The sequence below is a fragment of the Chrysochloris asiatica genome, unplaced genomic scaffold, assembly GCF_000296735.1.
Source record: "Chrysochloris asiatica unplaced genomic scaffold, ChrAsi1.0 scaffold00033, whole genome shotgun sequence".
Taxonomy (NCBI): Eukaryota; Metazoa; Chordata; class Mammalia; order Afrosoricida; family Chrysochloridae; genus Chrysochloris; species Chrysochloris asiatica.
In genome coordinates, this window is record NW_006408551.1 from 21919816 (window position 1) to 21935844 (window position 16029).

The 16029-nt window shown below is 36.8% G+C and overlaps 1 protein-coding gene across 1 annotated transcript in view; it reads right to left on the minus strand.

The window, feature by feature from the left end:
• BEST3 (bestrophin 3) overlaps positions 1 to 11755 on the minus strand; it is a 43099-nt gene extending 31344 nt beyond the window's left edge. The window contains exons 1-4 of the mRNA XM_006859616.1: positions 11545 to 11755; positions 9378 to 9549; positions 4623 to 4717; positions 3932 to 4165 (exon numbers count right to left, since the gene is read on the minus strand). Of these exons, the coding sequence (XP_006859678.1) occupies positions 3932 to 4165; positions 4623 to 4717; positions 9378 to 9529 (481 nt within the window). The 5' untranslated portion in view covers positions 9530 to 9549; positions 11545 to 11755. The remainder of the gene's footprint in view (positions 1 to 3931; positions 4166 to 4622; positions 4718 to 9377; positions 9550 to 11544) is intronic.
• Positions 11756 to 16029: the final 4274 nt, after the last annotated feature.

Genomic DNA, 16029 nt, shown 5'->3' on the forward strand with positions numbered 1-16029 from the left:
ATTTTCTTTACCAGGTCATTGTGAAACACTGGAGAAACATGGCTTTGGTTCAGTCAGATCCCATAAGATACTCAATTAATTATCACCTGAATTGAGGAAAATCTGACATTTTGTAACTGGCCTGGCTTGGAATAAATGCTTCTTCCGGGGCAGGTGATTGGAATAGATTGGAATTTCTCAGGGCAGTGTTGCAGAAATAGGCTAAACAACAGAAACTATCTTAATGACGCTTCTCATAAAGAACTTTTTGATAACAGATGCGTTCAGGAAAATTTTAGCATACCAGATAGAGTTTTGATTTGTTATATTTGTTTTCATGCGAAGAGAATAATACCCCCCTTTTAAAAAATGAGGCACTATAGGATAAACACTGGCCTGCAAGGTTAATTTGAGCTGCAAGGTTGACTGTTCAAATCTACCAGCCACTCCTCGGAAACCCTACATAGGATGACGATGAGTTGAAACTGACTCAAGGTACTAAACAACGAGAAGATTGACCTATGACCTGTATCATCAAAGCATATACTAATAATCATATATACTTTATAATCAACACATTGGTTGGTTGGTAGTGTGCTGTGGAGTCAATTCTGACTCATAGAGATCCTGAATAGGGTTTCTGAGGCTGTAATCTTTATGGGGCTGAAAGCCTCATCTTTCTTCCATGGAACAGTTGGTAGTTTCTAATTGCTGACCCTGGGGTTAGCAGTCCTAATTGTAACCTACCACTCTACAAGAAGAGTCCTGGTGTGGCACTGTGGGTTAATGAGCCAGACTGCAAAGCCATTTGAATTGCAAGGTCGGCAGTTCAAGCTCACCAGCTGCTTCTCGGAAACCCTATACAGGGTCGCTATGGGTCGGAACCGAGTCGACGGTACTTCACACTAACAACAACAACTCTACAAGAGCTCATTAAACAACACATATCCATCTTAAATAAACAAACATATATATATTCTCCTATAACATGAATTTTAACCTTTTAATTTCCCAGAATAATGTTGCCTGTCAACTTAAAAGCAAGGAGGATCTAGGGACTAGCAGGACATCCCAATCCAGTCAAGGGTCAGCTTGATGCTTCCAAAGAAAATGTTGGTCTTTGTTCCCTTTGCCCTCTCCCATCCATAGTCTCCCATCTATAGTCTCCCATCCAGTACTGAATCTTTGTAGACAAGGCTTCTCCCCGAGCAAGAGGGACTCCTTGACTCTGCCCCCGACCCACTGAATTTGAATCTCTGGAATCATTTTTAGCAAAATTGATTTATCTACTGGGTGCTTGACTACTAACTTCAGAGTTGGCCGTTTGAACCCATACATTAGCTTAGCAGGAGAAGATCCTGGTGATCTGCTTCCTAAATATTATAGCCGTGGAAAACCTATGGTAGCAGTTCTATTCTGTAACATATGCAGTAGTTGTGAGTTGGACTCAACTGGATGGAAGTAGATTTAGTTTGGTTAATGGGTTCTGAAGGTTGAGAAGTTACGCTTTCCCTTCCAGGTGATTTTATGTAGGGGAGTCAACTGTCAGGAAGTTTTTTTGTGTCCTCAGCACGTCTCCCTTTCTCTGCCCATACTCCTCTGGGTCCCTGCACTTTACTGACAACCCTCTCTGCCCTCAGGCAGAGCAGGTGCCTGGCTCTGGGCTCAGGGGATCTGCCAAACATTTTCCGGCATCCCTGAACTTCCTGTTCTTGCCAGAAGCCCTGGCATAGGCGTGGACAGTCAGGAAGCAGTGTGGTCATGTGCCCAGTTGTGAGAGCTTGGAAACTGACCCCAGACGCAGACTCTGATCAATCATTTACTGGAGAAAAGAGCAGGAAGCTCAGTGGGTCAGCCCTGCTCATCCACAGAGAAGGTGTGCACCCAGATGGCTGATCATGGGGCAGCCAGGAGGGACCTCACTCTCAACTTAAACACACTTCCCATCATTCTCTTCTTCACCTCACTGCATCTACTTGCCCCCAACATCTGAGCTCAACTCAACCCTCTCAGTTCATACCTCATCAGAGGGCCCAAAGGCCTCTTCATTGCCCGCCATCATGGCTTTCTCCTGGTGTGCTTTTAATACGAAGGTGACGCTCCGAGAATGAGATCTGCTTTGAGGATTGAGCCTGGCATCTGATTTCTGTCAGAGTACACTCTTCATTCCAAGAATACATCAGGACTTGAGAAATATCTTGTTTATTCATCCAAGTTAACTTTATGTCTCAAACATTGATTTGGAATGGGCCAAACCTTTCTTATTTGTTTCTATGTCTTTCTTCAGATAATAGTAGCCCACAGAGGAGGTGATTCCTATTGTATTTGATCTTTTAGATATTACGATATTTAGTTACCAAGTAAAAAAATTTTCAACTTAGTTATTCTGAAGCAACATTCAACTTTTAAATTTGAAGGAGGTAGCGGCAGTTAAATAAATTCCTACAGGTTTAACAGAATATACCTGTTAGTTTTCCTGATTATTCATACCCTTTACCTGAATCCTTTCCAGCACACTAACCGGAAGCGCCACACCAGGACTCATGGACCACAAGGTTGGTTTGAATGACAAAGATTTGTGGTTCAAGCTCACTAGCTGTTCCTCAGAAACCCTATACAAGGTGGCTATGAAATGGAATTGACTAGACGGCACTTAACAACAAAAACAATAACACCTAAATCCTTAAGCAACTCCTAAACTCAGTGACTATCTTTTACATTATACTCTATGCTCTTAACAACATCGCCTATACCCTGCCTTCCTTATTTCTACCTAAATTCCCACAACCTCCTCGTCAAATGGGACACGATGTCTCATCATCAATGAGTCTTCTAAAGTGACACAATTGTGCTAGTATTTCCTTAATAATGGCAAGAACTTTCATAGCATTTACCATCTACCAGGTGTTGCTCTAAAGATTAACTGATTTAATTCTTACAACATCTATGAGATAGGTGGTATTATTATAAACTTGGCATGTCCACTTTGTTGTTGTTAAGTGCTATCAACTTGATTCTGACTCATAGAGACCCCTGTATAGGGTTTCTGAGGAGTGGCTGGTCAGTTTGAACTGCTGACCTTACGGTTAGCAGTCCAGTGCTTATCTTACAGCAGCACACCAGGACTCCATGTCCACTTTAGAGATGAGGAAATTGAGGCACACAACAGCTAAATAACACGCACAAGGTCATGTAGCTAGTTCGTGGTAGAGTAAGTATTCTAACCCTTTCTCTCTTCTCTTAATCACTAGGCTATACTGCTCACCTAAGAAAGCAAAACAAAACAAGCAGAAATAAAAGCCAACAAAATATCTCAAAGGGTATTGTTAAAAACAAGCAATTCTTTTAAAAACAATGGAATAATGTCTGTGGAAGGGAATAAACTACCAAGTGCTAGAAAAGTGTCTGATAATACTACAGATTGAACTAAAAGCAATGTTGGCTGCTTCCCATCCCTTGTTGCTCAAGTAAAATTTTTAGGGTAGAACTATATCTTATTCCTCTTGGTCTCTTTAAACTGTTTCTGGTACATACACAGTTGTTGCTGGGTGCCTTTGCGACAATTTTCAACTCATAGCAACCATATGTGACACAGTAGAACTGCCCCATTGGGTTTCCTAGGCAGCAATCTTTATGTAACAGATCACCAGGTCTTTCTTACACAGTGCACTTGGTGGGTTTGACCTCTGCTTAACCGCTACTCCACTCTGTTACATAGCTGTTGCTGTTGTTAAGTGCCATCAAGTCGGTTCTGACCCATAGTGACCCTGTATAGGGTTTCTAAGGAGCAGCTCATGAGCTTGAATCACTGACCTTGCAGTCTAGCACATTAACCAGCAGTGCCAGAAGTAATCAATAAATGTTTCTTGAATGAATCAATCAAGAAAGGGGATTTTCAAAGGAATTCCAAGGATTAAGAAAAGCCTCTGGAAGAAAAAGCTGTTCACAATACCTGCTTCAACCACGTGATCCATTGTTGGAAACCTTTTGTACACAGCTGTGCTCACTGCACGGAAGATGAGCAGCGATGTAAGATTGACATAGCGCATAAGCGTCCTTCTGAGCAAGCGCCCGTACTCGTCACTGCCGTGAACACTGCTGGAGATGAGGATCATCAACCTGTCTGGCCAGGGCAGATTCACAAACTGGTTCCACCATCGGTTCACTACCAAAGTAACATAAAACCCTGTAGAATAACAGGAAATTATAACCCGATTTCTTATGGCGGCCACATTGACACGGATGCTTTTAGCACAATTTTAGCCTCTTTGAGGGGTTGGGGTATAAAAAGATGTTATCCATATCTTAGGCTTTTGCCCTCCAGAACAATAACAAAAAAATTTGTGCCTGGCAATGCCATGACACACGGTGAGTGACTATTAGAACTCATATATTAACTGCAAAAAATGAGTTAGTGGAGGGAAAGCTTAATTGTCCAAGAGCAGATTATTACCTCAAACTCACTTGCTGTTAATTTAGCGCAGCAGCCCTGAAGGCACACCTTACAGATGACTGTGGTTCTATTGCAAGCAGTGACTTTTCAGGCATGCCCCTCAGCCTGGAAACACTCCCATGCAGAGTCATTGGTGTCATCCTAATGGAGACAGCTGTGTGGCTGCATTCTGCGTGTGTCCTATACTTACCCAGCACAAAGGTTACTGGAATTTGTTCAGCATATCTGTCACAGTAAATTGATAATTTTTCAAAGTAACGTTTTTGGGCTCCTGTAAGTAACAATCTGGAGCAAAAATAAAATGCACAGCCCTTTATGATATTATACTTCTGCACCTGCTTTGCAAGTGACAATAAGTGCAAACAATTAAGCACAAATAATCTTAATATTGCTTTTTTAAAATGAGCAATAACTTTTTTTTTCTTCCTTTTTACCTGAGCTGATGTGTCTCAAAATGTTTTTAACTGCTTAATCTATATACTTAAACTTTTAGTGCATTCAGGTATTGGCCATTAAATAGAGGGATTGATAAACCATTTAAAACTTAAAATTTTATATTTTTAAACTCTTGTATGGTTGATGCGTTGGATTGGAGCAAAATCTGGATTAGAGTTATTGTTAGCTAATTTTAAATCCCATAATTCTTTTAAGTGTAAAAATAAAACAGATTTAACAATTAGAAATAAAAAATTATATGATTAAATTCAGCTGGTGTCTCAAAATTTATAGCTCTGGCCCAACCTGTCCAAACTCATTTTCTGGTATTGTTGAACTTAAATGCACTTCATAGGACTATTATTGATATTTATATTGCAGGAAGGAGATTCAGAGTTAGGAAAAATGTCTGAATCATTTAAAACAACGATCAACATATGGATAATTGAATTTGCATAAGTTAATGAGTGCAGCTGTTCCAAGGGAGGAAAAAAATCCCTAGGAAAGATCCATTATAACAAGCATCAAAGGCCCATTTGGGTCAGTAGGACTTTGATACAGGAAGCAGAGAGATGAGATATTATCATTATCATCCAGACTGCAGATGAAGAGCTGTTGGGAGCAAGGTAGCACTGACAAAGAAGATGTACAGGTATGGGTGAGTGGATTTGGAGTACCTGCCTCAGCTTGGATGGAGGCGTCAGCGCTACTAAACTTAGGGAAGGCTGACAAGAGGCACCAACTGTTTATATATTAGAGTCTGTCTGGGTCATGCTGATGACAGTTATAATCAGACTTGTTTCTGATGTTTAAATGAATGGTCAAAGAGGATTTAAAGTGGAAAGCATGGACTTAACAGACAGGCAAACCCACCTTGGAATTCTAGACTGCCACTTACTGTACACATATTTTTTAATTATAGTAAAACCTGCAAAGGCTAGAACCTGTATAAGGCGGAAACGTGACAGACAAGGAAAACTCAAATATTTCCCACTAAAAGGAACAACAGAAAAGTGGTAAGACTTCCTGTCAAGGGTGGAAAACGTATGAGACCTAGAAAACCAAGGCAGTCCTGTCGAGTTCTAGCTTTCAGAGGTCTCACTGTAATCAGAACCTCGTTTTTCTCATTTGCAGTAATATCTATGTCTCAGGGATGTTGTCAGGAATGCATAACATAATGTAAGTAGACCATGTAACATATAGTCATATAATTAATTAATAATGAAATGATTGCTATTATTAATAATTGGCCAAAGAAAATATTTACATAATAGACACATAGAAATTTTAATAGCTAGAATATAATACAGAATCCAGAGGACATTGGAACTTGGTTGAAAGTAGAGAATACCACAAAGATGATTACCTGTTATTTTATTGACTATGCAATGACATTCAACTGGGGAGATCATAACAAATTATGGATAAAAAAGAGAAAAATAGAAATTCCAGAAGAGTTTATTGTGTTTATGTGGACCTGCACATTGACCAAGAGGCAATTGTTCAAACAGAAAAAGGGGAGTTTAAAGTCAGGAAATACCCTTTCACCTTCACTTATTCAATCTGTATGCTGAGCAAATAATCTGAGAAGTTGAACTATATGAAGAAGAAAACAGCACCAGGATTTGAGGAAGACTCATGAACAACCTGCTATACAAGATGACACAACCTTGCTTGCGGAAGGAAAAGAAGATTTGAAGCACTTAATGATGAAGGTTAAAGACTTTGGTATAGGTTGCACCTCAACATAAAGAGAACAAAAATTCTTACAATATAATAAATGGGAAAAGATTGAAGTTTTCAAGGATTTTATTTTACTTAGATGCCCAATCAACACCATGAAAGCAGCAGTCAAGAAACCAAAAAGGCATATTACATTGAGTGAAACCACTACAAAAGATCTCTTTAAACTATTAAAAGGCAAGTATGTCACTTTGAGGAATAAGGTATATTTGACTCAAGTCATGGCATTTTCAATTCCCTCATATGCATGTGAAAACTGGACAATGAATAAGGAAGACTGAAGAAGAATTAATGCTTTGAATTATAGTATTGGCAAATAATATTGACCATACTATGAACTGCCATAAGAATGAACAAATTTGTCTTAGAAGAGGTACAGCCAGAATGTCCCGTAGAAAAGAGGCTGGAAAAACTTCACCTTATATACTTCAGATATGTTATTAGGAAGGACCAGTCGCTGGAGAAGGCATCATGCTTAATAAAGTATTTTGTTCTTGTTATGTGCCGTGGAGTCGGTTCCGACTCATAGTGACCCTGTACAGGGTTTTCGAGGCTGTAAATCTTTACAGGAGCAGAAAGCTTCATCTCTCTCCCGCAGAATAGCTGGTTGTTTCGAACTGCTGACTGTGAGATAAGCATCCCCATTCATAACCACTACACTACCAGAGCCCTTTTAATAAAGTATGTTGTTGTTGTTAAGTGCCGTTGAGTCGATTCCGAACCATAGTGACCCTGTATAGGGTTTCCGAGGAAGCAGTTGGTGAGTTTAAACCACTGACCTTGCAGTTCAAACGGCTTTGCAGTCTGGCGCATTAACCCACAGCGCCACACCAGGACTCCTTAATAAAGTATAGGGTTAAAAAGAGGAAGACTTTCAATGAGGTGACCTGACACAGTGGCTGCAACAGTGAGCTCAGACATAGCAGGGATTATGAGGATGGTGCAAGACTGGGCAGTGTTTTCTTTTGTTGTATATTGGATAACTATGAGTTGGAACTGACTCCATGCTGCCTAACAATATTAATTACAGAAATTATTTTGTTAAATTCATCCAAAAATATGAAGGATATAGCCAAACGAAGAAATTCTGATTCTACCCTATGGTTTTCATCTAGTGTAATTATTTAATTATAATAGAATTTAAAACAAAAACAAAACACCAAATAACTTAAGAGTATTAGTAGACATGAGAATAAAGTTATGTACTTTTCTACAGATATGTTTTACTTTCTTGACAACTTCAGCCTATATTTTTTCTGTACCATTTTTAAAGGTATAAGGATATATTTTAATAACTTTACACTTGAACTTAAAAAAAAAAAATGAAGGTTGATCTAACCTAATGATTATTGTAGTAGATGTAAGCACTATTTGTCTTTAGAAAACATAAGTGTATACAATTTTATGAGGTATAAATATTATATTGGAGCAAAAGTTGAGGTCCCATGGAGCATTTCTGTCTGCATTGCAACTGTTTTAAGGGCTATGCTATTCTAAGCAGCAGTAGCAGCAATAAATTCACATTAGTAAAAATAAACTAATGAGAAAGTTATCCTGGAACGTCACTGTATCTTCCACCATTTCATATTTTGAAGGCGTAGGTGATACATAAATGTCCAAATAATATTACGTTACGTAAGATATCACACTAGGATAATGAGACTTTCTTTTCTCTTAAAGATAGCTTGCAAAAATGTATACCAATATATATATTTGTTTGGAAAGATAATTTGGATGTATAGCAAAATAGCTCTTTCTATTTTACTCTTGAAAATTATCAGCCAGCTAAATTAATATCCTTCATCTCCAAATGGAATCCTGTTGCTACAAGGAAGAATGCAGATGAAAGCAAAAGTACACAAATTTGTTCATCTGTATGCAGAAGAGAGTAACAGTGATGTATATAGAAAAGGTGAAAATACAGCCTCAAAAACCTTTAGCTTTCCTATTTTAAAGTTTAGCTGCTTTTAGAGAAGAAATGTATGCAAACAATTTTAATAATAAAACTCATAAAGAATCCTCTTTATATACTGATAAGATTTTTATCAAGACAATAATTTCTAGTCATAAAAGTATTTATTGGAAATGATACTGCTCAAATTTTCTGTCAGTGTGACGGGCATAGGTTGTAATGTTATAAAGAATAGGATTCTACTTTTATGATACAATGTACTAAATTGGGAAGATATAAACAATATAAATTAGTCCTAAGTCCTTTTTTCAGTTGAAGTATTGGTAAGATTATTGGGTACTATCTTGGATAAATGTTTGTCATTTCAGGCAAAATGGAGGAACATGACCTAACACCTTATTTATGAACATGTTCATCAGATATGTAGTTGCTACAAGCTGTCAATCACAAATTCAAACAATGAATGTCATTCAGAGAGGCACAAATAATTATTTGTCTATGGGTTTTGCCATTCAAAATCATCATGTAGTCAAGATCGAAGGATAAATCTTTCATTTTATGCCTATAGCAACATTCTTGGGGTGTAATCATACCTAATTAAATACCTAATAACTAATATGGGGCTGGAATTAGAGCTGCCTCTAATGACAGTTAGAATCTACTTAACATCCTAAAAATGGTTAGGTATGGATTAAAATACCCTGTCCTGAAGAGGAGACGGCACCAGAGAGGTTCATGCAAAAGAAGAGGTTACATAATGCAAGAATCAGCGGCAACCAGAGGGCTCAGATTTTTGAGACTGTATTCTTACATGATATTTGACGGCCACATAAGGAGACATGCAAAGGTAAGTACCTGTACACCAAACTTATTGCTGTGTAAAGAACAGCAAAAGCAATAAATTCCCTGTATAGGAGTTTGTAAATGCTGCCTCTCCACTTGAGGAGTAACCTATGAAATCCAAAAAAAGTCGCATTTGCTACTTTGCTTGAGTAAGTGACAGTCATCTTGAATAGTTGTATTTTTCCTCCTAGAAGATCAAGAAGACAAAACACAAGTAAAAGAGCAATGTTTAAAATGCAGCATCAATCAGTATATCTAAAGAAATTCAAGCCAATAGCCATTCATCCATATTTTGTTTTTCAGAGAATCTGGAAACTAGAGATAGCCGCCATCTCAGTGGAAATCTTGTAGCAGAAAAAGGGAAAAGAGCTGTCTCTAGAAGAAAGGAATACTACTAGAAATCGTAAAATTGCCTTAATTGCTAAATCTTAATTTTAGATGACATATTCATTGCTCAAAAATATTTGAATAGATAAATTAAATCTCTGAGAAATATTATGATATCACCTATCATTTATTTGCTTCATCCATGTGGAAAATGTATGGTGTTTGATATGCTATATTAATTAACATTTTTCAAGAGCAGTTGCCAAAATTATTGCTTGGGTCTCTGTTTGCTAAAGTTTTGGAAAGAGGTCTTTCACCCTTATACTTCTTAAGGGGAGTGGTGGCTCTCCTTTTTGAAACCATGAAATATTATTGGAAAGAATCAAACCCTTTGTCAGATTTAACTTGGTGAGCTACATTTTCTGGTTTTAGTTGGATGTGGGTTTCACTCTAGTGGAGTTCTGAGCACTTAGTTAGTACTCTGTGCACTTCAAAATGTAGCTGAACGATTGGGTCACAGTGATATTAAGAAAGGCGAACTTTCTTGATGAAAAGTCTTACATAACATATTTAGGGATGGTTCACTTTCTGTTTAGAACTGAACAAAATGAGATCATTATTTAAGGATTCTTTCTACATAGGTCAAAGTCCCTGGTGGTTCAAATGGCTTATACTTGACTACTGCAGCCTCGGAAACCCAATACAGGGTCGCTGTGAGTCAGAACCAACTTGATAGCACTGAACTACAGGTTGATATTCAAGCCCACCCAGCTAAGCCACAGAAGAAAGGCCTGGTAGTTTTGTACAGACAAGAAAATCCTATGGAGTAGTTGTATTCTGCAACACCCGGGCTCACTATGAGTCACAATCGAATGAACAGTAATGGGTTTGGTTTTGGTTTTCTACTTGGATCAATTCCAAGGATGTGGCTGAATGAGAAACTGGGTCCCAAAGGTGAGTTTCCGGTGATTACCTCGGAATTCTATTTTCACAGAGACAGAAAAAAGTAGGAGAGCTGTCTCTGGAAAGAATGCTATTGGAAATCTTAAGCTTACCTTAATTACTATATCTTATTTTAATTGTAGATTTTATAATCATTGCTAAAAAATATTTGAATGAATAAATTAGATATCTGAGAGATATTGTAATGTCACTGGTCAATACAATATTTACAATACAATACTCAGGTTTTGACATAAATAGACTAGAGATAACATGTATATGAGAATTCTTCTCAACTACTCTTTAACATGAAGCATGCTCAGTTCAAATAAGACTTTTCTGAAATCTTGGTCTTCTTAAAAGGATCTTTAAGGAAAGTCTTTAGAGTTACTGAGACTGACATCATGGATCTTTTAGGCAAAATTCAACTAGACACAAGAAACATTGGGCATTTTATCATAAATAAGAAATGTTCTGTACTTACTTAAAGCTGGGAAAACAATCCAACTCTGATTTGACCATTTCTTACTAAATGCAACTCTGAAGTTACATTTACAGTGTTTTTCTAGAAGCATGAACTTAGTCTTCAACATTACTAATTTAATTTGGCATAAGGCAGGGCATTACGAAATGTTGGGACTCATGCCAAAAAACCGGTTTCACTTTTCCAACTTCATCTTGTCTTTTTGTCTACTGTGAAAACATCTAATCTTGGAAAAACAGCATAATAAATTAGTTCCATTTCATAATTTGTTCTCATGGGAATAGTATTTAAAATAAAAACCAGTCTTCAAATAACTTTCCCTTCGTTCATTCAATAGTTCATCCTTCTACTTAAGTTCTATCAGAACAATTAGAATCACATTGAGATCAGAATTAAAATGCATAGGTATACGTTTTGTGCACTAACCTACTTATGTGGTTTGGACTCTCCGACGGAAAAGAAAATTTCCAAATTTCAGGCTCCCCCTGAAGAGGTGCCTTCGGGCTGGTGTTGCACTCTCGGTTTCACTTCCCTCATGCACAGTCAGATTTTCTTTCTGTCCTCTGTTCACTGAGTAGACGCAGAGTGTAGCAAGCATGGGGGTTAAATGTTTTTCCACTTGTGGAGGACTGTTTATGCCAATTTGCCCCCTGATGACAGTTATAGCTGGGAACAAACAGAAGCAACAGCTGCTGATGTTGCTTTTTCCTAATCTATAATTATAACTCCACCTGCCACCCAAAGTACCCTTTTGAATGAGAAGTCGGTGGTGACGTGAAGATGTTGGGCTCTGTGAGTGTATTCTTTTCATTTTGACTCTATCACGAGATGAAGGAATTAAGGTCCATTTTCCTATACAGATTTTGAAGAGGCTCAACCAGCTCATATATGAAGAATAAATTCTTATGAAGCCATAAACGAGCCAGACAAGAATATAACAGACTTTTGCTCACTTGGAAGGTATTGAGAATGCTCTTTCACTAAAAGCCACAAGCATGAATGTGCATTTGCACATGGGTGCGTTTCAGAAGAGCGCGGAGAAGCAAGATACGTAATGGCTTTAATGTAATGGAAAATGGTAACATAACTGATTCATTGCATTTATGATTCTTCTATTGTCAGCTAGAAAAACAACAAAATAACACACAGTAAATTATTCAAAATGTTTTCTCATAGTTGTCCTAAGAGAAATATGTTTTTTTCTGAAACAGGAGTTCATTCTCATTCTCTGAATAATGGAATAAACAATTTCAGGGCCAGTTCCTGGGACCTTTCCAACCTTTGTATGTAACTTGTTTACAAACCATTGCATTGGAAGCTTAAATAAAACTACTATTAAAAAATGTGTACTTTTATAACAAAAGATATACATATGTTAAATAGTACTTATTCTAAAATTGAGAATATAGATATTTAAAAGTACTCATATGTCTTATATGCATTTTCTGTTTCATAAGCCTGTTTCTGTTTTCTTCTTTTGCTTTGTTTTTAAATCATGTTGTAAGTTCCTTAGGGCACAGATAGAGTTACAGGTGTCTTTGAGTTCTTGTTACCACTCCTGCTTATAGTTTTAGTTCATATCCATATATATATATATATTTGTTTATCACATTACCTTGATTATAATACATTTTGGAAATTTGTGAACATTTTAAAGGTTGTGGCATTGTAGGATAAGCACTGGACTGGTAACTACAAGGTCAGCAGTTCAAACCTACCAGCTACTCCTCAGAAACCCTATGCAGGGTTGTTAATGATTCAGAACTGACTCAACTGCACTCCACAACACCAACACCAACAAATATACAATACTGAAAATTTTTCATTTGGGTTGTCATCAAAAGTGGTAGGATAGACAAGATGTTACATTTATGAAGGTTTATAACAGTGATTGATATTATTAAATTTGAGCAAGTCACACTGCAAATTCTTATGAAGAAAAAATATTGAAATTATTAAAAATAAAAAACAAAAACAGATTAAAAGTCAAAGGATGGAAAAAAAATATACCAAGTTAATTGCAATAAAAAACGAACAGGAGTGGCAGTACTAATCTCTGATAAAATAAACTTTAAGGAAAAAACAGCATAATAGATAAAGATGGACATTATCTTATGATTAAAGGGACAATTGAACAAGACGACGTAACCATAATAAATATCTATGCTCCCAATGAAAGAGCTCCAAAATATATAAAGCAAACTCTAATAGATTTGAAGAAAGAAATAGACAAATCTACAATAATAGTGGGCGATTTTAATACACTGCTTTCAAAAATGGATAGAACAACCAGGGGAAAAAACTTGACAAAGACACAGAGGAACTAAACAACAAAATCAACCAACTTGACCTCATAGATGTGTACAGAGCATTCAACTCAACAACAGTGCAATACACATTCTTTTCCAGTGTACATGGAATACTCTCCAGAATAGACCATGTCTTGGGCCACAAAACAAATCTCGATAAATTTACAAATATCAAAATACTACAAAGCATCTTTTCAGACCACAATGCTATCAAATTAGAAATCAACAATAGGAAGTCTAAGGAAATAGTCAAATACATGGAAACTGAATAACACCCTGCTGAAAAGTGACTGGGTAATAGAAGCAATAAAACATGAACTCACAAAGTTCCTAGAAATAAATGAGAATGAAAATACAACATACCAAAATCTTTGGGACATGGCGAAAGTGGTGCTGAGAGGGCAATTTATTGCAATAAATGCACACATCCAAAAAGAAGAAATAATGAAAATTAACACATTAACACAGCATCTACAACAATTAGAAACAGACCAACAGAGGGAAACTACAGCCACCAAAAGAAAAGAAATAATAAAGATTAGAGCAGAAATAAATGAGATAGAAAACACAAATACTATAGAAACAATCAACAGGACAAGAAGCTGGTTCTTTGAAAGGATTAAAACAATTCACAGACCATTGGCAAACCTAACAAAAGAAAAAAAAGGGAGAGGACACAAATAAAATGCATTAGAAACAACATGGGTAATGTCACAATGGAACCAAAGGAAATCAAAAGGATAATAACAGAATACTATGATACTCCAACAAATTTGAAAACTTAGAAGAGATGGATACATTTTTAGAAAAACACAAACTACCTAAACTTACACACAGTGAAGTAGAAAACCTGAATAGACCCATAACAAAAGAAGAAATTGATCAGGTCATCAAAAAACTCCCAACCAACAGAATTCCAGGCCCAGATGGCTTCACTGGTAAGTTTTCCCAAACATACAGGGAAGAGCTGTCACGAATTCTGCTCAAATTATTCTGGAATATAGAGGAGAATGGAAAACTTCCTAATACATTTTATGAAGCAAGCATAACCTTCATACCAAAACCAGGGAAAGACATCACTAAAAAGAAAATTATAGACCAATATCACTCATGAACATAGATGCAAAAATACTCAACAAAATCCTAGCCAACAGAATCCAGCAGCTCATCAAAAAGATAATACATAATGATCAAATGGGATTCATATCAGGGATGCAAGGATGGTTCAACATCAGAAAAACAATCAATGTAATTCACCATATAAATAAGAAAAAAGAAAAGAACCACATGATCATATCGATTGATGCTGAAAAGGCATTTGACAAAATCCAACATCTATTCCTGATAAAAACACTCAACAAAGTAGGAATTGAAGGAAAATTCCTCAACATAATTAAGAGCATATATACAAAACCAACAGCATACATTACTCTCAATCTAGAGAAACTGAAAGCCTTCCCTCTGTGAACAGGAACCAGACAAGGATGCCCTTTGTCACAACTCCTATTCAACATTGTACTATAAGTCTTAGCAAGAGCTATATGGCAAGAGAGGGAAACTAAAGGCATCTGAATTGGCAAAGAGGAAGTAAAACTCTCTATATTTGCAGACGATATGATCCTATACAAAGAAAACCCTGAAGACTCAATAAAAAAGCAACTAGACCTTAAAAAAGCTACTAAGCTTATATTCTGCAAAGTGGCAGAAAATAAATTCAACATACAAAAATTAGTTGGCTTCCTCTATACCAACAATGACAGAGCTGAAAAGGACATTAGGAAAGCAATACCATTTGCAGTGGCCGCACAAAAGATGAAATATCTGGGAAAAATGTAACCAGAGAGACAAAGGACCTATACGAAGAAAACTACAAAACACTACTATATGAAACCAAAACAGACCTATAAAAATGGAAGAATGTACCATGCTCTGGATAGGAAAACTTAACATTGTGAAAATGTCAATACTGCCCAAAGCAATGTACACATATAATGCAATCCCAATCCAGATTCCAAGGCCATTCTTCAAAGAGATGGAAAAAACAATTACAAACTTTATATGGGAAGGAAAGAAGAAGAATAATGTTGAAAATCTCTCACTGCTTAAGAAGAAGAGTAAGGTTGGAAACCTCTCACTCCCCGACTTCAAAATTTATTACATGGCAACAGTGGTCAAAACAGCTTGGTGCTGGTACAATGAAAGATACAATGGAACAGAATTGAGAATCCAGAAATTAACCCATGCACATACAGATTTTCAACAAAGTACCTAAATATATTGCATGGGGAGGTGACAGTCTCTTCAACAGATGGTGCTGGCAGAACTGGAAAGCGATATGCAAAAGATTGAAACAAGACCTTAACCTCACACCCTTATACAAAACCAACTGAGCATGGATTAAAGACCTAAATGTGAATCCAAGAATTATGAAGGCCATCAATGAGAAAATAGGGACAAATCTGAGGCACTATTTCAGGGAATACACAGACTACCAAATAGTTTGAAAACTATACAAACAAAAGTAGACAAAATAGATGATTGGGACATACTAAAAATAAAAAACTTATGTGCATCAAAAGACTTCACCAGAAGAGTAAAAAGG